The sequence below is a fragment of the Alligator mississippiensis genome, chromosome 12, assembly GCF_030867095.1.
Source record: "Alligator mississippiensis isolate rAllMis1 chromosome 12, rAllMis1, whole genome shotgun sequence".
Lineage (NCBI taxonomy): Eukaryota > Metazoa > Chordata > Crocodylia > Alligatoridae > Alligator > Alligator mississippiensis.
Window position 1 is genome coordinate 15,055,985 of NC_081835.1, and position 22,403 is coordinate 15,078,387.

The following is a 22,403-nucleotide window of genomic DNA, read 5'->3' on the forward strand; positions in this document are numbered from 1 at the left end:
ACCACAAATGACTGGTATTTAGAGTTTGGGTTGTACACATCAATGTTCCTTCATTTTGCCATGAATATTTTACACTGTTTGCTGACAACTGGTGTTTCCATCAGTTCCTTTCCCCAGCAAATTCAGTGCCTAAAATATTTGTGAAAAGCAAACATGAAGGAGGGCAAATCCAACGCTGCAAAGCAAAGTCATCTTTTATTCATGCAAACATGGTCAAAAAAATATTCTGACCAATGCTAATCATACAACACAGCGCATTGATAGATGTCATTCCCACTCCTGTGCCTTAACTACCAGACCCTTTCCCCCCCTCCCCAGGTCTTGCAGGGGAAGTGACTCAGAGAACCAAGCACCTAGTTCATGTGGACCAGATTCTACCTGCCTTACACAGGGAATGGCTGCAGTGGGAATCCTGAATGAGGACTTGACTATGGATTCCCAAAGTTTTTTTTCCCTATTATTTCCTATAAGCTGCCATACAGACAAGCAGGGGGACTTGATCCATAATATGTGCCTTTTGTGTAACCTATGTTTCATCAGTTCATTTTTGGATATGAAAGATTACATCATTCTACATCCTTAGCTGTAAAGGAGTCTCCCTGTCTGATGCAGAAGCAGCAGTGAGGTATCTGCCAATTTGGATTCCAATTCCACCTCTGAGCAGAGTGTCACTGTGCTTGGTTGATTCCTTGGGGAGACCATATTTGTTCTCTTTCTTCTAGTCTACAGTGAACTGTTCACACACAGTAACATGCAATTTGCACAGTGTATACAGAAAACAAATCCAAATTTAGCAGCTGCCAGCAGATTGATAAACACTGAAGCCAACAGGCTGCCAAAATTAAAGAAACATTGCCAAGTTGATATTACAAGGCAAAAAGTATGAGATGACCCTCCCCAAAGATAGGAGTCAGCAATAGCACACACTCATAATGCACACACTTAATTTGGTGCAAATGAAGAAAGGATCCATGTGTGTCACTTGTTTCTAAGACGCTGAAACTGAAGTTGGCATTAAGTGGGATATCCTACATCAGACTAGGGTAAGACTGTGCGACTAGTGTTGCCATGGGATTATCGAAGCCAGTGCGTGCAGATGAGGAATAAAGCCTGCCCACAAGCTCTTGAGAATCCAGAAGTGCAGCAGCACCTTACCAACATACTCCAATGTTACTGAAGCTTACTCAGAGGCACAGCTTGAAAGATTCTGCTCCCACCACAGCCTATGGCAAATTGTCCTTTGACATAAATGAGAGCTGAGCAGCTCCCTTCAAAGATATGTTTTCACCTTACATTTTTTGTCAGCTATTAAGGATTTTGTTACTAAGAAGGGTCAGCCAGCTTCTCTGCTGTAACACTGACTTCAGTCCAACATTTATACAGTCTCAAGAGAGCCTGAAAACATCTTTTCCAAATGCATTTTTTCCTCCTCTGTTTGGAAACACTGAATTTTCCATCTCCTGATGCTAATTCTGCAAAATCTGTATGGACTTGCTAGCACACCAAAAACCCAAGACCCAGGTCTTTTTACCACACTCTAAATACAGTGTCTGTCTGGGTTAGTAGTAAAATGTTTCCCTCCCCATATCCCCCTCACCTAGATATTTTATTCCATGATCAAGATAAAAAACAAATAGTCATTCGGACTCTAGACAAGTTTCCTAAAATATAAATTCCTGAAAAAGCAATACTCAATAATAGTTTGGCATAGTGTAAATGCTTTTCTTCCATAAATTTCTAAGTGCTGCACAAAAGAGTACCTATCACCACCCCCATTTTGCAGGCAGGGAAACAAACACAGAAGTTATATAACTTTCCCAGTTCCCGTAACAAATCTAAGAGAGAACAAAAAATAGAACAGATTTCTATATGGGAGTATTTGGGCCCAGGGCTTTAAGCTAAGTCTCCCTCTGTAGGAATAAAATCATAAGAATGCTAGTTTTAGCTGAAGTAAGATCTATACTATAAGACTTTCAATTTTAAGTAACCTACTGAATCCCAAACCTGTGCCCTATATGGACCATGTAGGTCAGACAGTCTAATCAGGCTGTCAGTATCCTAAGGGATGCCCACATCCATTAATTAAAGATACCAGCCTTCTGATCTGAAACAACCGATTGGCTGCTAAGTTTTACAAGTTTTTCCAGCCCCGGTAATAAAAAGGAACTGCTTCTCCCTTCAGTTTGAAGATCATTTCCTCGTTGGTTCATCCAGCATGTAATAGAAAGTCAGCAAAGACAAGACAGAAATCAAAAAGAGTAAGGACTCATGTTACAGTTGATCCAATTGTGGACAAGCAGGCAAATAAACATCTCTATTTGTTCAGTGTCCTTACTTTGAAAACAGGGGAAGAAATGGAACCAAAGAAGCTAAATACAGACAGGAACAAGGCCAAAGACAATTAGGGAAGGATCAGGAGAGCGGTAGGCAAAAAACATCCAAGGTCACAGGGAAAAATAGAGGAGGAAAGCAGTTAAAGATGAGAAAAGAGGGGAAAGAGAGAAAATCCACAGTGGGGTTGAATGCAGGAACCCAAAATGGTCTTTAAATGGCCCACCTTTTTGGAACCCTGTGCGTGAACTGACCCATTCAATGTCATGGCTAGAGTGAACATTCCAATTAAGCTAGGGGAAAGAGACAGGAAGAACAAGTCAGCATCATAATCACTTTTACAGAGGATCCTACAATCCAGGGACCTCTACTACTTAAAGGAAAAAGATTTTCTGAAATGAACAAAAGTGAATCCACAGCACAAGCTACACTTGGGAGTAGAATCAGGGAAAACCAAATACATTTTAGTGTCACTTGATACAATTCAGGTCTGGAATTCAAACAGCAATGCTCAAGAAGCATTTATGTCAACACTCTGGTGTGATACACTATAAAGATGGGACCCTTTGGGAAAATTTAGCTTTGAATTTCTAAGCTCTCCAGAATTTGTGAGCATGTGGGTCCTGAGTTTTGATCCGTCAGAATCAAATCTTAAAGATGCCAGTTTAGATAGGAGACAGGTAGTCCACAATATCCAACTTTTAACAGTGTTCCAGGTCTCCAAACTTTTCCTACGAAGACTTTTACATGCTTATTTATACATTATACCCCTGTGCACCATAACTAGAGGCTGCCTCTGCTCTGTCAGACACACGGAATTTGTAAGGGAGAGCTGAAAGAACCAGAGGCACCAAATATATAGGGGTCTCTTTTAGGGCATTTTCTGGATTCTTTGATGGTTTCGTTCCTGACAATAAGCATGGCAGCTGATATAAAGGCTCTTACCACTTGACAGCCAAGTTCTGCACCTCCCCATTTTTGTCCTCAAGCAATTTTAAAAGCATTTTCACCACCTTTTTCTCACTATCTTCATCCAGCTTTATGGAGTCCTTCTGAAGTTCCATCATCAGGTCATTGGTGGCCATAAATCTGAAACAAGGCAAATCAACAACAGGTTGGACAACATGTAGATCCAGGTGCTTTATACCTAGCAATATGGAGAGTGCTTGACACAGAAATTTATTATTTCTCACAACCCAACTGCAAGTGAGATAAGGGAGCAGCGACCCCCACTGTAAACACATGGGAGAATTTAAGCAGAAAGACTTGGTGGGAAAAGATCCAGAACTAAAGGAAGTCAAAATATAGGAGAAATAAGTGACTCCTCTCCTCACCTCCCCGACTTTTTCTTAACAGTGTAGGTATAGCTCTGTAACATGACTAAAACGAGCAGGAAGGAATTCCACCTTTGTATTTTGTCTCAATGAATCCAGGTCAATTTGGCTCCAAGCACTGGAAAAATGTGTGTTTAACAGTCATACCTGCAAAAATGAGCATAGTGTCTAAAAATGTGCTTCTGCTTTCTGGCTCGTATTACGGATTGTTATCCAAACACTGCCCATTGCTCCAAGTATAAAATTGAAGGCAGGATTTGGTCCTAGACCTTGGCTAAGAAGTGTGTTGACAATGCCCCCAAGTCAAAACAGCATCTAGTTGACCCTCTTACAGGGCTGAAGTAAGAACTCTTTAGCCACCAAAATGAGCAACAGTTTCTACCCATCATAAATCACACAAACAAGATCTGTAGAGTAAATAGTGGCACTTTTCTATAATGGCTCCTTAGGCTTTCAAGTTCTGGTCTATATATAAGCTTCTATTGTTCAGCCCAGACAGTTTGTTTATAGCCTTCTGGAGTGTCTTCACTAGCATGAATAGCTGCCTCCTCAAAGTTAACATCTCCTTCTGCTAATTTTCCTGTTAGAGCCCTCTTGGGAGCTAGAAAGAAGTATTAGACATTTTGCTGTGCTAATGTCTCTCCACTAATAATGGGAACTTTATTGTAGGTGGGGCATCGGCATTTTTACAATGGTACAAATGCAGTGAGCATTTAGATGATACAGGGACAAACAAAAGGACCCTGGTTATGTCACAGCTCTCACAGATGGTAACAGTGATGCCAAAATGATGTTCCTCTGACATTCATTCCCCACTAAACCATGACAGTTCCTCAGTTTTCATAAGAATGAAAGTCAGTTGTTTCTTTATCCACTGTCTGACTATTAGGTCTGCTTTAAAGTTCCACATGGCAAACCAAGTATTTTCAATGGCATTATATTTCAGCAACAATACCAACCTTAGAACAATAGTTTGTAGTGAGCAAGTGCGATTTCATGATACGGGGAAACCATTCTCCTTTCTTTCTCAAGTGACAAACTACATTTTAAATCAGGCCTCTGATGTAGCTCATTCAGCATTAAAAAAAAACTACCACAGTAGTCTAATGCTCGTATCTTTACTGCATAAGCCTCTTCTTGAGCAGTAAGTAACTACATTTGGACTTAGATAGATGGAAGCTTGTACAACCTGCCAGAAACTGAAGAGGAGAAAAGCAGAATTGTTGACTTACAATGTTAACAATACTTGACATTTTTTGAGTCAGTAAGAGCTATTTAGCTTCCTTTGAAAGCAAAGTCTGCAGAAAACATTGGATCACATAAAGATCCTCAGCCAACCACTAATGAAGCAGCTCCATCATCAACTTTAGTTGGAAAAGGATCTGTGTTTTGTCTGCAGAAAACACATAGAAGTAACTGCTGTAAACAAATGTTTCCACGTAAAAGTACTTTGCATGGAAGGTCCAATGTAGTACAAGCCCTTTTGCCCCAGATACAGGGTCAAAAACAGCCAGTTTTAGTTTTTTTAAATTCATTCCACTTTTTTTTTTAAATAGAGCATCTTCAATGCCAACCACTGACTCTAAAGTGCAAAAAGATTTTAGCTGATTTTCTATAAGCAAACATGCACAAAATAAGCACAGCATGGCATGTTAGTCTGTTTACAGAGGAATGCTGGCTGCATCAAAATACTAGCCTACCATGCAAAATAAAGGTTTTGAACATGGTGGGTACTCATAATAGCCACAGCCTTAGATGCATGTTCCAGATGTCACTGGAAGTGTACAATTCTTTTTAAAATAGGAAGCATTTGACAAAGCACAATCAAAAACATTAACATGCTCCTTGGTAAATTAAAAGAAGTATTTTAAAACTCAACTGCAGGCCCAGATGGTAAAGTAGTACATCTGCGTAAGAGCTACTGGTTGGTTAAGTGACATCAAGTTAGAGTCATTTTTAAATATTCTGAACAACGCTACTAATAATATCTTGTGGTCAAATTCTTCTCTCCGATACCCCTGCGCAAGTCCCACTGACATCAGTAGGGGCTGCTGGAGGGAAAATGTTTGTACTTCAATTATTAAAAGGGAGAAATTATTTTAAGCTCCTTTTCCTGTTGCCAAGTGGTTTGTCAAATAAGAAAGGCTAGTTGGATTAATGTTTTTTTCCAATCCATTTCACTACAAGCAGTTCCTGAAACAGCCACCTGCTGCAATAAAGTATAAATATAAAACTTATTTTTAAAACTGCATTTAAAATGGTTTTCCTCTGAACTTTACGTTCTGTATTTGGGGCCTCTGAACTATCCGACTGTAAGGGCTCTTAGTTCCTCTTTCATGGGGCAGCCAAATTACCTCTCGCCCCTTTCACTTCAGGCCCCTCCTGCCCAAGATGTTAACTACCTACCAGTATCCCCCCCCCCTCCCTCCAGTGGTCTGGCTACTCAGGGGTTTCCCCTACATCACTGGTTCCCAAACCATGAACGCTGTGTGCCCTGGGAGGCTGGGGAGGCACAGTGACAGCAAGCAGGGAGCTCCCGCAGGTGACTGCATCAGCCACCCGCAGCATCGGCCAGTGGGAACTGCCAGAGACGCTGCTGGCTGCGGCAGTGGTTGGGGGGTGGCAAGCAGCTGGCAGCATCGGCAGTACTTTTTGCACGGGGTGCACTGCCAATCTCAGCGTCCAATGTCCCAAACTGTGGTACGGGGACCACCAGTGGTACGTGGACAGCCTGTCAGCAGTACGCGCGAACAGATTTGTTATAATTATTGCACATGACAAAAATTTGCTGGTGGTACTTAGACTTTTAAATTGGTGGTGCGCGATCTGTCAGAGTTTGGAAACCGCTGCCCTACAGAGCTTCTTTAATTGCAATTCAGTGGGCTTCCTTCATTCTCCCCCCAACACCAGTACAAACCAGACACTGGCATCTCCTAACCAAGCCACCAGAGGCCTTTTCCATTTTACCTGAGCAGCACTGAATACACAGCACAGGATTTCCAGTGATCACTAGCTGCCTACAATGACTTTTTTGTTTTGTTTTTGCTGGCGGTGACAGTCCAGTGCTCCTCACCCCAACTTCCCCGGGGGTGCACGCGCGCGCACGGGATCTACAACCGGAGAGCAACGACCAAGGGCTCAGTTGTGCAGAACAGACGAGATCAACCTGTTCCCCCGCCCTCGGCCGAGAGGCTTCAACCTGCTTCCCCTTCCCTTCTTGGCCTCTTGAAGGCTCAGATCAAGCCTACAGGCTTCTTAACCAGGCAGGGGAAATACCACGCATCTGCGTTCAAGGCAGTTTTCCTGAACCGCCTCGCAGGAGAACCGCTCTTCCGGCGCGGTTCAGGACCCGCCGAGGCGCAGCCCGGTTTATGGAAACGGGAGTCTCCTCCCTCGCTTGCTCCAAGGGCCGCGTGGCCGAGGGCAAGCGCAACTCGGGGGCATCCGAACCCCAAGCCAGGCCTGCAAGTAGGATGCCCGCCAACGGATTTGGAAACAGCGCAATGCCGGGGAAACACCACGTATCCAGGTCCACCAAGGCAGGTTTCCTCAAGCGTTCCCGGGGATACAACTGCTCTTCTGGCGTGGTTCGGTGTCGGGGCTTAAAGCACTTTATGGAAACGGGAGGCTCCTGTGGCCGCTGGGGTGAGGGCAGATGAACCCCGCGCCTCCGCGCTCGGGCCTGCACACAGCACAGCACAGCACAGCACGCCGCCCGCCCGCCCGCGGTTTGGAGATATCCGAAGCCCCACACACGGGTGGAGGATGATGCCGGCTGCGGGTCGGCACCGACTCCTGGATTTGGCCGCAACACCAAACATTTCTTTACAAAAAAAAAGTTTGGGAGACACCGAGGCGGGGGGCGGGCGGGGACAGTGGCGAACTCTCCGATTCGGCGCTCGTTTGGGCCGATTCGGCCACAGCCAGAGCCGCAAACGAGATGTAAATCGTGACATATACAACGAAAAGCAAACAAATGATATGAACAACAAGCGCCGCTTCCCCGCCGGGGCAGCGCCACGGCCCAGGCCCCCTCCCCCCGGGCCGGGCCGGGCCCTACCGAAAGTCCTTGTCGGTGGACGTCATCTTCTCCAGCAGGTTGGAGATGTGGTACGACACGTTCGTCATGTCGGCGCCGCGGCCCGCCTGGGCCCTGCGGGGATCCGCCGGCAGAAGATGGCGCCAGGCCCCGCGGCCCGGGGTCCGTGTCCGTGTCGGGCTCCCTCTCCTCTCCCCGCCGCCGCCTGTGCCCGGCTGGAAGGCGCTGGAACAGCCCGGCCGCGCCGCCAGAAATAGCCCCGCGCCGCCCGCCCGCCCGCCCGCCCCGCCCCGGCCCGGCCCCCGCCCGCCGCCGGGGACAGCCGCGCTGGCAGCCCTCAGCCTCGTCCTCAACTCCGCGCTTTAACTGGGAAAAACTCCGCCTGTTCTTGTATCCATCAGCTTAGGCTGATGAAAGAATGGCTGTTTTCCCCGTCGTGCCTAGGAGCCTTTCCAGTGACCCCTGCTTCCGCCTGCGCTGTGTCAAATGCAGCCCTTAGGACTGCTTTTTGGGACCTCCCAAACCCTGTGGCGGCAGGGGGCCCCGCAGACGAGGGTCTCCTGTGTGCGTCCGCTCGCCACCCCCTCGCTTCTTCACGGCAAAACTGCATCTTGCAGGGGGCCCCCAAACAACTGAGTCAGTAACTTTGGGAATTAACCTCCCCTGTCCTGTGGGTTTGTCTCCTCTGCTCCTCCAACAGGCCTGGGCCTCTGCGGTCTATTTGGCTGCTTCTCCACCAGCATCTTCTCTCCCGCTCCCTCGGGACAAAAAAGCCCGCTCGCCTAACCCAAACGGTCCAGCCCTGCCGGTCAAATCCTCTCCGAGAACACTGTCCACAAGGCCCAGCTTCTCCCGCAACATCTTCTCTCCCGCTCCCTCGGGACAAAACAGCCTGCTCGCCTAACCCAAACGGTCCAGCCCTGCCGGTCAAATCCTCTCCGAGAACAACACAAGGCCCATGGTAAGTTGCCAAGCAATAATGGCGTGTTCAGCAGCTCACAGGAACAACTGGTCTCAGCAACAGCATTTGTTGGGACTATTTCAAAATTTGACTCGAACGTTGCAAACTGCGCACGTGCGAATGGATCCAACCGTATGTTCTTCTCCTGGTGAGCTTTGTCCCTTCTTCCCTCCCTTTTTCCATCTACACTTCTCCTGTAAGGAACACGGGACTGGAAGGGGTCTCCCAAGCCATCGCAGGTAGCTCTTTGTCCAAAAAGCATCTGCAAGAACATCTTCTGGTGCCTCAGAGACAGAAAACACCTGATTAAAAAAAGGGAGGGGGACTAAAACATGCCACAAGAGAACAGGAGAAACACAGGCATCACCAGTGCCTCTTGGGTTATATTCAGTATATGGCACCAGAACTTATGGTGGCAAAGAACAGGCAAGCAGCCACCACTGCCGAAGTGATGGCCGTCACTGGCCAAATCGTATTAGAACTTCCATCACAAGATCGTTTTTGTGAGCAGCTCGTGGTCCCAATTTCCAAAGCATTTAATATATCCTTAAGGCTACTTTGGTCCCGTTTACAGCTCACGTTCTAAGCAGGCAACACAAACAATTAGAAGAAAAAGACAGCATTATAACTCATTTTGCACCTGTATCATGACTTGTTCCAAGTCAGTCAGGAAGTCTGTGGCAAGGGTAGGAATTAGATCCATATCTCATAAAAACCACGCCCTTGACTACAAGACCATTCTCCCTCCTTTCAGTAGCAAATCATCTGAATGATCTACAGATCTCATTGATACCACTTTATAAATGGTTATGCTTGTAAAGGGAACAGAGCCCCAATATGCAATGACAGGGCTGTAGATATGTTTGTTTTACAAACCAAAATTGGAATGGAAACTTTTCTCCATTTAAATTAAACATTAGCAAAGCTTTTTGTTTGAATGTAAATGTTTTGGAAACTCAGACATTGCATCTCTGTGCTATTGCAAAAGAATCAGAAACAGAAAGTGCCAAGCGGATTTTCTTACCCAAGCTGCAAGACACGCAGCTTGGGTAAGAAAGTCGACAAGTAGAAATAATAGCAAGAAGTATATTGCACTGTAAAATGACTTGGAAGAATATAAGCAGGAACACTGCTTTTAAATGGCAGGAATGCTGAAAAACCTATCTGTTTCCTTAAAGTCCACCTGCTACATTATCACTGTGGCTGTGCTCAGGGACCTCAGTCAGGGACCAAAACCCTGGTGTGCCAGGCCAACACTGTCCGAACATAAGGAAGTGCCTCATCGTGAAAGGACAATGAAGTTCACTTTTACCAACTGTTGTTTTGCTGAGCCCAGAGCACTTCAGAGATAGTAAGCTCAGCTCTGGGAATGCATGAGGGGGAGGATGTGATGATGATGAGGCTGCAAGGTGCACTCAGGTGGCCATAATGCATTGAGAACAAAACAGGTGCTTCTGGTTTTCTCCTACAGCAATACACTATCTCCTTCCCTATCAAGCTGTCCCAAATACAGACACACTGTCTTCTGTAAACCATGATCAGATTGCACCTGCCTTTCAATCTTTACACTGTGGCCTGTAAAGTTGCAGATTAACATTAACTCCATCCTTTTGGCTTTTAAACATCTGGGGAACATTATTAACTTTTACACTTTCATCTGAAGGTCCCAAAGCACGTCACACAGGAAAATAGACATCATTCTCCCCAGTGCACAGATAGAGAAATTGAGATGGAGAAACAAAATTACTTACCCAAGACCTCAGAGGAGCCACCTGCAGTGTCAAAACTAGAAGCATCTGGCCCCCAATCTATTGTCCTCACTGCTGTTTCCACAAAACAAGAGCAAAGGCTCTAGATTAGATCCCATCCCTTCTTGAAACAGTTCCTGAAGGCCCCATTGTTGTTGTCCGAGTTCAGCAAATTACTGCATCTTTGCACATCTCTCTGAGCCTCCCTTCTTTTAAATATCAGCTCACAACCCCTCTTAGCCCCTGAAATAGTTTCTCTCTGTTATGACTGTTTGATGAATGGATATATTCCTTGTTACCATTAGATGCCTTTTTTAAAGGATGCAAAACTGTCTTTTAGGTAATATTTTAAAGTAGATTAGTGCTTTTTTTTTTTTTACTTGCTGTTGCTCTGAGCCTTTTGGGGGAAGTCAAGTGGCTAACCATGAAGTAGTAAAAGCCCTGGGAATGCAGCTGCCACATTTGCAGACTTCTCTTCAGATTTCTGAATATGGGCTTAATACCTGTTTGCTTCTCTCTCCCAGCACCACCTCCTTCTCCCCCTTGAATGTTGTACTCTAATTTTTCTCTCCTTATTCCCAGCTTTCTGCACCTTCTTTCACAGGATGAAGTGAACCTTAGCCCCCAAAAGCTTGAGTTATATCTGCCTACCTACCTAGATATGCCTATAGCAGTGAAAGGCTAGCTTGAAATCAAACAGAAAGATTTGCACCTTATCTGTATCCATCGATCAATACTGCTATTTATACAGCAGCATTTGTGAGCGGAGGTTTGCTTGTTTTATCAGCTGCTGTGCAAGGACAGTTTGCGTGAAGTCAAGCACGGAGGTTTGCACCTTACAGACTCAAAGCAGAGATGTGCAGAGAGAGCTCTCTTCTTTACTCAGTCTGTATAGATGTCTATCTATCAAGATACCTAGCACAAGGGTTTGAGCTGAGGCTGCTTGTGCAGAATCATCACGTGCAGGAGACACCGCCAGAAACAGCTCCCGGGTGAGTCTATGGGCGCAGCACCTCCCCGCTTCTGGGCTTCACGCTCAGCCTGTGCGTCTCCACCCCAGGCGCGGGGGGCGGGCGGAACCCGGGCGCGGCCGCGCTTGTTCCCGACCGGGCCGCTTTCGCCGGCGGACCCGGGCGCTGGGGAGGACGAAGCCGGGCGCGCCCGCGCTTGTTTCCGGCCGGGACGTCTTTGCCGGCGGACCCGGGCGCTGCCACGTCTGAGCGCCGCCGCGGGAGCGGGAGGAGGAGGAGGCCGGTGTCGCCGCCGCCACCATGGTAGGCGCCGGGGCCGGGGGGGTGGTGGTGGTACATAGTCTGGTGGTCTGACCCTACCCCGCTTGTTCCCCGCAGGTGTCGGTCATCAACACCGTGGACACGTCGCACGAGGACATGATCGTGAGTGTGGCTCGGCTCGGCTTCCCGCAGGCCGGGGCAGGGGCAGGGGCCTACCATAACCCCGCTCGGGTCTCCTCATCCTCCGGGCAGGCTTTGCCCTCCCCGCCCCGCGGTGCCGCCTGCGGGCGCCTCTGGTGACAGCCGGGCTGTCGGAGCTGCCCACGAGCGCGGAGGGGCACCCTCGTGCCGGCCCGGCTGCCGCAGGGGGGTCTTCCCCTCCTCCTGCAATCATGTCAGGTTTGGCAGGGATCTTGGGGGCTCGCATGTAGGCCAGCCCCCCGCGCCGAGCAGGGCCAGCCCCAGCTGTCTCATGGAGGGTTGTGGCTCGGTTTAATCTATTTGGGGAGGTTTCCAGAACGGCAGTGTACCCGTGACACGCGACGCGAGCGTGCCCGCATGCGTCAGTTATGGATTTTGATATGTAGACTTTACGTCAGGAAGGCAAAATGCACGCGACTGTTATGTTTAAAAAACATACGGGATTACTGTACAAATCTGCTCCAGCATTTAATATTTATTTTAATGAATGGTCTATTGTTTATCTCCTGGGTGACTCTTGGCATCTCCTGGAGATTTGTCTCTAATTCCTAGAGCCTCCAGGGCAATCCTGGAGGGCTGGCTACCCTCATCGCATCCCAGCCAAGGCTTTGTTCACCTGGGTCTTAACCTCTAAGGAGAGGGACCCCACCACCTCTCTGGGTAGCCTGGTCCTGTACTTTACTACCATCTTTGTGAGAGTTTTTTCCTAATATCCAACTAAACTTTCCTTGCTACAGCTTGAGACCATCGCTCCTTAATGTCATCTGTCACCACTGAGAACAGTCCAGCTCCATCCTCTTTTGAACCCCCCTCCAGGTGGTTGAAGGCTGCTGTTAAATCTCGTCTCAGTCTTCTCTTCTCTGAACTAAATAAGCCCAGCTCCCTCAGCCTCTTCTCAGAAGTCGTGTGCCCTAGCCCCCAAACTATTTTCATTGCCCTCCACTGGACTCTCTCCAACATGTCCACATCCTTTCTGTAGTGGGGGGCACAAAACTGGACACAGTACTCCAGATGTGGCCTCACCAGTGCCCTTGTTGCTAAGAAGGCTAGCAGCATACTAGTCTACATCAGTAGGAGCATTGCCAGCTGATCGAGGGAAGTGATGATTCCCCTCTAGGGAATCATCCCTAGGTGCTGGTGAGGGCCGGAATCCAAAGCTCCACAGGCCACATTTGGCTCGCAGGCCAGAGATTGAGCATCTCTGTTCTAGATCCTTCTTTCTAATGCCTGGGACTTGCTGCTAGAAAACATGAGATAACAGTGTGCACCATTGCTGGAGGGATGAGAAAGAGGCAGATCAGTGTGTCAATTTGTGGGAAGAGGGAATAAAACAGCACTCTAAACATCGTCTTCAGATGGGCAGGTCTGTCTCTCAGTGGTCTGTACAGCTTTGCTGCCTCATATTGTAAAACCCCTTAAACTTACTTGCATGTATAACCCCTTGCCTGGTGTGGCTGTGGGAAGTCAGTGTCCCCAAACATTGCTTTAGTAAGAAGAGGGTACAAACAAGTCAGATAAATTTATGTGCGTAGGCATTAGAACACAATGTGTAATATAAGCCATGAAACCCCACACGGAAATCTGATAACAAAATTTCCCTTTTCACCAGTATAACTTAAAACCTCAACTCATCAGTCTCATACGGACCCATTGGGTTGAGGCTCTTTACCTTGTGCACAGGTAAGAGCTGTTCCAGATGGCACAAGGACTTTCAGCACTTCACAACACACTGACTACGCTAACTTCTGTGGCCTTTTAAGTGCAATTCACTGGGCGTGTCTACACGAGACACTTACAGTGGAGTAGACTAATTAGGTGCGTGGCAAATGTCTTATATCTACATGTGTGCCCCCATTAGGCTACAGGAAAGTAATAAACTCCACAGCAAAGAGTATTTACAAGCACTACCCTTTTGTGGAGTTTTTTTACTTCACAGTACTGCATGTGTAGTCTAACATGGCTGGCTGGTGCACGAGAGTGCTTCTGTGTGGGGGTTGCCTGCTGGCTAGCCCCACACTGGAGCACACTCATGGCCCAGCCGAGCCCCTCCACAACACATTGAGCTGGGTTGGAGCAGCCCCAGGCTGGCAGGCTGAACCTTTGGGCCCCCTGCCAGTTAGGGTTTCTCTGACCTGGTTAGCATGCTGGAGACTCAGGCTCACATTCAGGTGGTGTGCCCAGGAGCAATACACTCCAGTGCGATATGTACCAGAGTTTTTTGCGTGCTAACAGCATGTGTAGATGCACCCACTCTATCAGCAGTCAGGTTCTCTCCCTGCTGGTGTCTCTTCTGTGGGGAAGTTGATCCTGCTCCCAGCTGTGCTCAGACTGGGCTCCTCCACAATCTCCCTGGGGCCCCTTTAATGGTGCTGGGAGCATGTCAGGGAACAAGGCCTCTCCCATGCTCTAATTACACTGGCTCCAGGTAAAAATGGCCTCCATGTTGCAGCTCTTTTATTTTTTCCACTTCCACTCCTGTTAGCCCTCAAAACAGCAGAGGGCCATAGTTCAGACCAACTCCTTGGGTTTGGTTTTCCTAGACTTTGAGTGGCCTCACCCCACTCTGCTTATCTCTTCAAAACCCAAGGTCAGGGGTTACACAAGCATAAGTGATTGGTAACATTGTGTGGGGAGGTGGATCAAAATTTTTGTTCCCATTTGAAATATAAAGAAACCAGAACCAAGATTAAGTAATTTAGCTGAGGCCAAGAAGAGTCAGTGGCAGAGAATAGAAGCCCAGAGCCCTGACTTCTTGTCTCAAAGCACTGGGTTTGACTACTTGTGGTAATTACCTTATTACAGGGGTTTTCAACCTTTTTGGGTCACTGTACCCCAGTGACTGGATGCAGGGGGGGGAGGGAGAGAGGAGGTGGTGTGCAGCTGGACGCCAAGCAGGAGGGGGCCAGAGTGGTGCACAGCTGAACGTGGAACTAGGCCGCCAAGCAGGGGGGTGGCACGTGGCCTGATGGGGAGTGGTAGCAGCTGCCACGTTTGACTTCCCCTGCCTCCCATGTCTGGCCAGGCAGGCAGCACCTACACAGGATGGTGCGTGGCAGCACTCCATCCCTCCCTGCCTGCACCTACCCCGTAGGGCCTTCTCAAGTACCCCCAGTTGACAACCTCTGCCCTATTAGGAAGGTGTAAACTATAGACATTAAATATAATATTGTCTACTTACTGCAAGAAAATAATTTGGAACAAATGACCTGCATGAACACAATAACTGAAGTCTTTTTATCCTATCGTTCTGGTACCTGGTAGGCAGTTCATGAGCGTTCTAGCCACTCTTGAAACTTAGTGGAAATCTTTCCATTCCCTTCCAGCATGATGCTCAGATGGATTATTATGGTACTCGGTTAGCGACCTGCTCCTCGGACAGATCTGTGAAAATCTTTGATGTCAGGAATGGAGGGCAAATCCTCATAGCTGATCTGAGAGGGTGAGTGCTTTAAATATCAAAATTTAGGTAATGTGCTGACTGTTGGCATAACACATCAATCATCTCTCTAGTGAGGAGGGGTTTGTAAAAACTGATGTGCAACTACTCACCAAATATGTCCACGTTGCTGTAGAGTGATGTTACTGTGCTGTGCTTTACTACTTTTTGGAAGTACTAAACAATGGTGCAGTAACCACCTGTACTGTGCCATGTGGGCAGTGCGCTATAAGCGGGAAGTGTGCCGCTATGGGGATGTAGCTAGTGAGCTTGTGTAGACCCATGTGATCACTACATCACTGTTAGCGTACCCACCTTGCACTATACAGTATGTATCCTGGGAAGCAGTGTATCTGGTTGTCTTTAAACTTGCATTACAGTGAATGGGGGAGAGGGGAAAAGTGAGTTACTTGTAACTCAGCTTTTAATCTCGCTGAAACTTTGACCCCCATGTTCCCAGAAATAAATATATTCCTAATAGCTGACATGTGAGCAAACATTGGAGATCTTATCCCAACTACTGTATCCTAAAACCAGTTCCATTGTCTAGCAATAATGCATACTTTTCATTGTTCCCTCTTTTTTCCCCAGCAAGACATCATAGAGGTGTTTACTTGAATTAATTTCAAACAAATATTGTTGTAAAACAAGCAAGAATAAAAGGGAATGATTCTCTCTCTCTCTCTCTCTCTTAACTGACACCTTTTTCTTTACAGCCATGAAGGCCCTGTGTGGCAGGTTGCCTGGGCACATCCCATGTATGGAAATATTCTGGCTTCCTGTTCCTATGACAGGAAGGTTATCATCTGGAAGGAAGAAAATGGCACTTGGGAAAAGACATACGAGTACACAGGTCATGACTCCTCAGGTATGTGGTGGTCTAGGTGGACACAGAGGGTCAAGTTGCATCTGACTGAACCTTTCTTCATCTATTCTGTAGTAAGCAATGCATGTGTTCTCTGGGGACAGGAGAACATCACCTCTTTGTCTCTTCTCCCAGGGCTGCACATGCTGGCAATAGCTTCCCAGTCCTGATAAGAAGGGACAGTTTTTGGAATCTAAACACCATAAATACACAGGGTGTTGTGTTGTGCTCCCACAAAGCACCAATCTGGTGCAAATACATGAGAACAAAAAACCTGATAGTGATTTTTTTCCTCGTTGCTTGCTATATCTCATAGCAGAGGTCTGCTTTGGTCAGCTTCTCAAGTTGATGCTGAACATTCAGTTTCTTTTCTAGGATCAGTGGTGTTCTCAGCAATGACAGGAAACTTAAGATTTTGAACTCTGATTTAAAAACTCATCCCTCCAGCTTATACCTTCTTTATACCCCTTATTGGTTTTAAGGCAGCTTCTTGTTAACAGCACGAAGTCAGACAAGATAAATGATTCTCAACCAGGCTGCCTAGAGATCCTTTCATGGGTACCACTGGTTGCCATGCAGTGTTAGTTAGGTCTGTTAGGTGTGCAGACATGATTCGTAAGACACATGCAGAATTTTCAAATAGGAATCCATAGTGATAAAAACACTCTGACGCCTTAGGTTTGTCAATGTGTCTTGGGTCTAAAAAGGTTGAGAATCATTGGATTAGATGATTAAAGAAATACTTTTTATTAACATTTTTTTAATTCAAGTCACTCATTCATGGTTTCCAGTGTCTTTGCAGCTGGTCACTTTTATGACAATCTTGTATTTACTATTTCTGACAGTGAATTCTGTCTGCTGGGCACCACATGACTATGGCTTGATCCTGGCCTGTGGGAGTTCTGATGGGGCCATTTCCTTATTGGGTTACACAGGTGACGGACAGTGGGAAGTAAAAAAGATCAGCAATGCACATACCGTAAGTTTGTATCTATAACATATGTGTTGCCATATAGATACATGCTGTACCCCAAAGAGTCTAGGTAAAGAGAGAACAAAGTGATGTACTGGTGGCAATAGGTAAGTTTCCTAGGATAAAAGAGTGGCAGTTTTTTATGTTAGAAGTAAGCATTGGGGGGGGGAGGAGGAGAGTTGCTTTTTGTGGACACTGTGTGATAAAACATAGTGACCCCAAGCAGGTTAGATTTTTAAAGGGTAAAAACTTTAACACTCAGATTCTGTTCTGGCACAGATTGGGTGTAATGCTGTTAGCTGGGCCCCTGCTGTTGTACCTGGAAGCCTTATAGAACAGCCATCAGGCCAAAAACCAAACTACATTAAAAGGTTTGCATCGGGTGGCTGTGACAACCTCGTCAAGATCTGGAAGTAAGTGTCCCATCATCTGATATCTATTCTGCTTCCTTCCAAGGGATCAGTTCCTTTGTTGATCCACTAGATGGCTTGCTAGAGGCCACTTACCACAAATAGTAATTAAACAATGCCATGTTTTCCCCTGTCACTTAAAAGTGTCTGTCTTAGAGGACGTTGAATGGAGATGGCTCTCTGGGATTTACATCTTCTCATGGGCTAATTCTCATTCAAAAGATCCTCTTTCACTTTGTATCTTAGGAAGCAAATACTTTCTTTGTGATTTAATTTTCCCTGGCTGTGCTCAAAGCAGTAGCAATATACAGGTGACCCTTGCCATTCACGGGGGATACATTCTTGAGATCCCTGTGAATGGCAAAAAGCACGAATACGGCACTACGTTCATGAACATCATGAACACAGTGGCTGGAGGAGTGGGGCACAGCTGTGCTGGCAGCAGCAGGAGCCCAGTAGTGGCAAGCATGGAGCTCCCAAGGAGCTCCTGTAAGTGTATTTAAGGTGCGGGTTCAGCATTTGCAAATATTTTAAACCACGAATACCAAACCTGTGAATAGTGAGGGTTTCCTGTAATTCCAGTTTTGTTTGTAGGCTATTGAAACTGAATACCTCTTGGGTAGGCCCTTCAGGTTAAACATAAGAAAGTGGGTGAGGAACATTTGTTTCTCTTATTTTGTGGCTAAAATGGCCACTTTCAGGAGTATTGAGTACATTGCAAAACAGTGTTCCAAAGTGGGAGGCAGAGTAGACGTGATTGTTTGCTACCCCTTCAGGGAGGAGGATGGCCAGTGGAAGGAAGAACAGAAGCTGGAGGCTCACAGTGACTGGGTCCGAGATGTAGCTTGGGCACCCTCCATAGGCTTGCCAACAAGTACCATGGCTAGCTGTTCACAGGTAAGACTGTCACTGGAACAATGAATATGCTGGCTCTGAATGCTCTCGTCTGTGTAGCCATTCATGTGAAATGAAGTCAAGAGGTGTTAGAGCTATGGTAGATATAACAAATCATTCTAAGGAGGTGCTGGCAATTATCTATACTTGTAGGTTTCTGGCTTTCCCTTCTTTTAAGAAAATGATCTATAGAATTGAAGAGCTTAGATCTGTAAGAGACCTTATTGGACAAAGGAGAGGAATTGCAGTGGAATCTGGCAGTCTTATTTTCCCTGTAGGCAGGGAGGGTTCCACTATGATCATACCTTGAGAAGGGGAATGGACTAAGATGACCTCCAAAGGCCCCTTTCATGCCTACTTTTTCAAATGTTCATTCTGTGCTGAAAGGCTCTTGGTGACTCTGGGTCAAACATACCCAATTCACAGAGAAAAATACTTCCTCTGATCTCCAGGGCTGCAAAATGAGGGTGGGGTCTGAGAAACCAGACCTTTCTGGCTCAGACATCCTCACCAAGAATAAAGGTTCTGTAGTGGTACTTATTGAAGCAGCTGTTGCTGCTCATGCTGGGGAAGAATCCATCTCTCTCTCCTGTAGCTGGATTGGCTCTGTAAGCTTAGCAGACATAGTGAGTAGCAAGACATTAATTCAGGCCAAAAGTTAGATAATATGGCTTATTATTGGAGCAGATCTTTCTTCCAACCTACTCTTGATGTGTTTTTTTATATTTCTTAATTAGACCATGTAAAATACTCAGAGCTGTGACTGGTGTTTGTTCAAAATAGATGCTTTTTGAAACAAGCAGTATGTCACTGCATAGCCTCACTTTGGCATTGCCAAGGACAGCCATTAGTCTAACAACTTCTTTTGCCTTATCTAGGATGGCAGAGTGTTTATCTGGACATGCGATGATGCCTCTGGCAACTCATGGTCACCAAAGTTGCTACACAAGTTCAATGATGTTGTCTGGCACGTTAGCTGGTCTATCACTGCAAACATTCTTGCTGTGTCTGGAGGAGACAACAAAGTGAGTGTTGTATCTTAGAGCTGGCTCTTGCATGCAGATAAATAAGTGAACACAGTGGACAGTACTAGTTTAGTCTCTCAGACAGCATCAAGTCTTTGTCCACATCTTGGCCCCAGGGGATGCACAATCCACTCTTCCTAATGGCATGCTTTTTAACACCAGTTTGAAAGTAGGAATTGTGTTCATGCGGTAGAAGCATTTTAAATAGTTCTATATTTTTAAAATAAGGTAAGATTGAGTATTTTGAAGGCAAATTATCTTTCCAGGATTCCAGTGCACCTGGAATGGGATCATGGGTGTAGTTTGATCAATAAACAAGATACTTATTGACCAGTAAATGAGGTTCTTTCCTCAGCTGCTCTGTAAGAATTAGGGACGTCATCAAATGCTCATTAAAGAGCAGCATCACCTGAAATCAGGAGTATGTGGAAACTTTTTGAAAAGGTTTAGGAAGGGAAAACTCCCCTGTGCAGTGGACTCCAAAGCAGGGGAGTGGAGGGTATTGTGTTAAGATCTACTTCATGTTTTGCTTCCAGGTCACCCTATGGAAGGAGTCCGTAGATGGATTGTGGGTGTGCATCAGTGACGTCAATAAAGGCCAGGGCGCTGTGTCTGCTATTACAGAGGGTCAGCAGAACGAACAGTGACAACTGGATTAACAGCAGCCTAGGCACAACGCGAGGGACTACGATCACTAAATCCAATTTGGTTGGCCTTTCTCAATCTGATATCCAATCTGATGAGCATTCTGTAACCATTATTGATAAACTACAGTGATCATCAGCCTTAATTGACATTTGTCTGAAATTAAAGATGAACTACACTGCAAAATGCAGTACTCTGTACTGTTTCTCCATTATATGTAATCCCCTCATCACAGGATTGAGTTCTCTCAGATGTACCAGGATCCGACTTCTTTTTTTGCTGAAGGACTTTGGCACATGAGAGTGGGGCCATCACTGCTCAGCACTGAACTGTGAGTTGCAGCTCTCCCAGATCATATTAGAAAGACATGATGTATGTACCTATGCAAAGTCCTGCATCCCCTTCTTTGGGGAGCTGGGAGAGCTTTCAGCTTCAGCTGTGATCTCACCATCCAACTCTTCCAAGGCCTTGAGCAGAAAGACGAACTCAGATTTCGGTTCTTTGATGAAAGCAAGTTGGGAGGGAGGGAAGCCAAGAGACAGCCTTCCCATGGAAAGGAGCAGTGAGGTGTGCACAAGAGTGTTTTTGATTTACAGTCCATTAACTTGGTTAAAAGCTCTTATTTAAAAATCAGCCTCTAAATGATCTTAAAACCTAGACGTTAAACTGTTTCTTTTTTTAGCTACTTTTGTGTACTGGACCTCAGGTAACACTGTACTGTGTTTAGGTTTCAATTAAAAAAAGGAATAAAGTCCTGTTGGTTACAAAGTCTGGTGTGTTGTACTAACTCTTTAAAAAAGGGAGTTATATTTGTAGCAGCTTTGCCATGGGTGTAGCAACAGTGTCCACATTTAGCCATTCTATACTTGCGTCTTTCCTATGACCAGCAGTGGTACTAGATCAGGGCAGGCAATGGTTTTTGGCCGGAGTACCAAAAAACCCACAATGTCTACCTTGGAAGGTGCCGGAGCGCCAGCATGCCAGAAAAACAAAATTGGGGGGCTAGGGGGGCGGAGCAGGGTGGTACATGGTAGGACGCACTGCATATTAGTATATTTAATAATCTTAAATGTTGCCTTTGTTGTTGTGTACTTTTTTTGTTAAGCATGTTGCAGCGAGAGAGAGAGAGAGAGAGAGAAAAAAAGAAATAAGGGAAAGAGGAGAGAGAGAGAAAGGGGAGCAGAGAGAGAACCAGGCACATGCACGCGCACACAACCACATGTGCACAAACACTGAGAACTAGAACAGATACATGCACACATGCATCCAGACTCAGACACCTGTGCACACAGACACGGAACCAGATGCATGGGTGCACAGAACTGGGCTGCCGGGCCACCAGATGAAGTCCAACCCAACAATGCCCTGGGCCTGCCAGAGCTCCTATGCTTCCGTGGAGCCAGCCCCCGGGCTGCAGCATGGCCAGCCGAGGCCCCGGCCCAGTCTTCCCATCAGCCCAACCACTCCCCCACTCCACACAGCTAAGCCCACAAAGGTGTGGCGCTCCTGGCAAGGGGCAGAGGCAGCGCCAGCCTCATCCCAGTAGGGTCTGGGCCAGTGCTGGGCTTGGAGCAGGTAGGAATCGGGTGGGCTCAGCCGCAAACCCTGCTGCAAGCTGCCCAGACTCCATAGTTGGCAGCAGCTACCCAGAGCTGAGGTTGGCTACCGCCAGGAGTCTGCAAACAGCTGCATGCCTGCCTCACAGTGGATAGGGGTGGGGGGGCCTGAGGCAGCACAACCCTGGCCTCTCCCCTGCTGCTAGCACAGAGCTGATGCTGGGCTCCAGAGCCCAGAGCAGCTGCTTGTAGCCAGCCTGGGCTCTGGGTAGCTGCAAGCAAACAGCTGGCAAGCCGCAAATAGCTGTGCTGGGCTCCACAGCTCCAGCATCAGCTCCATGCTGGTGATGACTGCGCGCAGAACAGACAAGAGGGATAGGGCCTGGCCCTGAGGCAGCGCAGCCCTCCCACTATGTGCACTGAGGTGCATATGCAGTCACCACCAGCATGGAGCTGATGCCAGAACTGTAGAGCCTGGCACAGCATTCACAGCCTGTTTGCTGCGGCTGCCCAGAGCCCAGGCTGGCTACAAACAGCTGCGCCAGGCTCCAGAGCCCTGCCATTACCTCTTTGCCAGGAGTGGGGGAAGAGACTAGGGTTGCACTGCCTCAGGCCCCTCCCCCACCACCCACTCCAAGGCACATGTGCACACGCTGGTAGAGCTGATGCCGAAGCCTGGCACAGCTGTTTGCAGCCTGCCTGCTGCACCCAGCCCCTGCTCTGGGTAGCTGCTGCCAGCCACGGAGCCCGGGC

The 22,403-nt window shown here is 47.0% G+C and overlaps 2 protein-coding genes across 4 annotated transcripts in view; one reads left to right on the forward strand and one right to left on the reverse strand.

Annotated features, from left to right (window-relative positions):
• Nucleotides 1-7,953, reverse strand: part of LOC102561116 (cullin-associated NEDD8-dissociated protein 1) — a 28,929-nt gene extending 20,976 nt beyond the window's left edge. The window contains exons 1-3 of one of the 3 annotated variants that reach the window (XM_019499618.2): nucleotides 7,726-7,953; nucleotides 3,666-3,812; nucleotides 3,277-3,420 (exon numbers count right to left, since the gene is read on the reverse strand). In XM_019499618.2, coding sequence (XP_019355163.1) covers nucleotides 3,277-3,420; nucleotides 3,666-3,709 — 188 coding nt within the window. In that variant the 5' untranslated portion in view covers nucleotides 3,710-3,812; nucleotides 7,726-7,953. Of the gene's footprint in view, nucleotides 1-2,557; nucleotides 2,625-3,276; nucleotides 3,421-3,665; nucleotides 3,813-7,725 lie in introns of those variants that run through there. The other 2 variants (XM_014605475.3, XM_014605488.2) reach the window with 2 other exon arrangements.
• Nucleotides 7,954-11,578: 3,625 nt separating this feature from the next.
• SEC13 (SEC13 homolog, nuclear pore and COPII coat complex component) lies at nucleotides 11,579-20,862 on the forward strand. The gene is made up of 9 exons (XM_014605492.3): nucleotides 11,579-11,687; nucleotides 11,763-11,807; nucleotides 15,170-15,285; nucleotides 15,999-16,150; nucleotides 16,993-17,126; nucleotides 17,400-17,533; nucleotides 18,307-18,427; nucleotides 19,303-19,449; nucleotides 19,986-20,862. The coding sequence occupies exons 1-9, from the start codon at nucleotides 11,685-11,687 to the stop codon at nucleotides 20,094-20,096; spliced, it is 963 nt and encodes a 320-aa protein (XP_014460978.1). The 5' UTR covers nucleotides 11,579-11,684; the 3' UTR covers nucleotides 20,097-20,862.
• Nucleotides 20,863-22,403: the final 1,541 nt, after the last annotated feature.

Coding starts and splice junctions, on each gene's coding strand:
- SEC13 (XM_014605492.3), top strand. Junction 16,151..16,992: donor CACAGGTCATGACTCCTCAG/GTATGTGGTGGT, acceptor TATTTCTGACAG/TGAATTCTGTCTGCTGGGCA. Junction 19,450..19,985: donor TGTCTGGAGGAGACAACAAA/GTGAGTGTTGTA, acceptor TTTTGCTTCCAG/GTCACCCTATGGAAGGAGTC.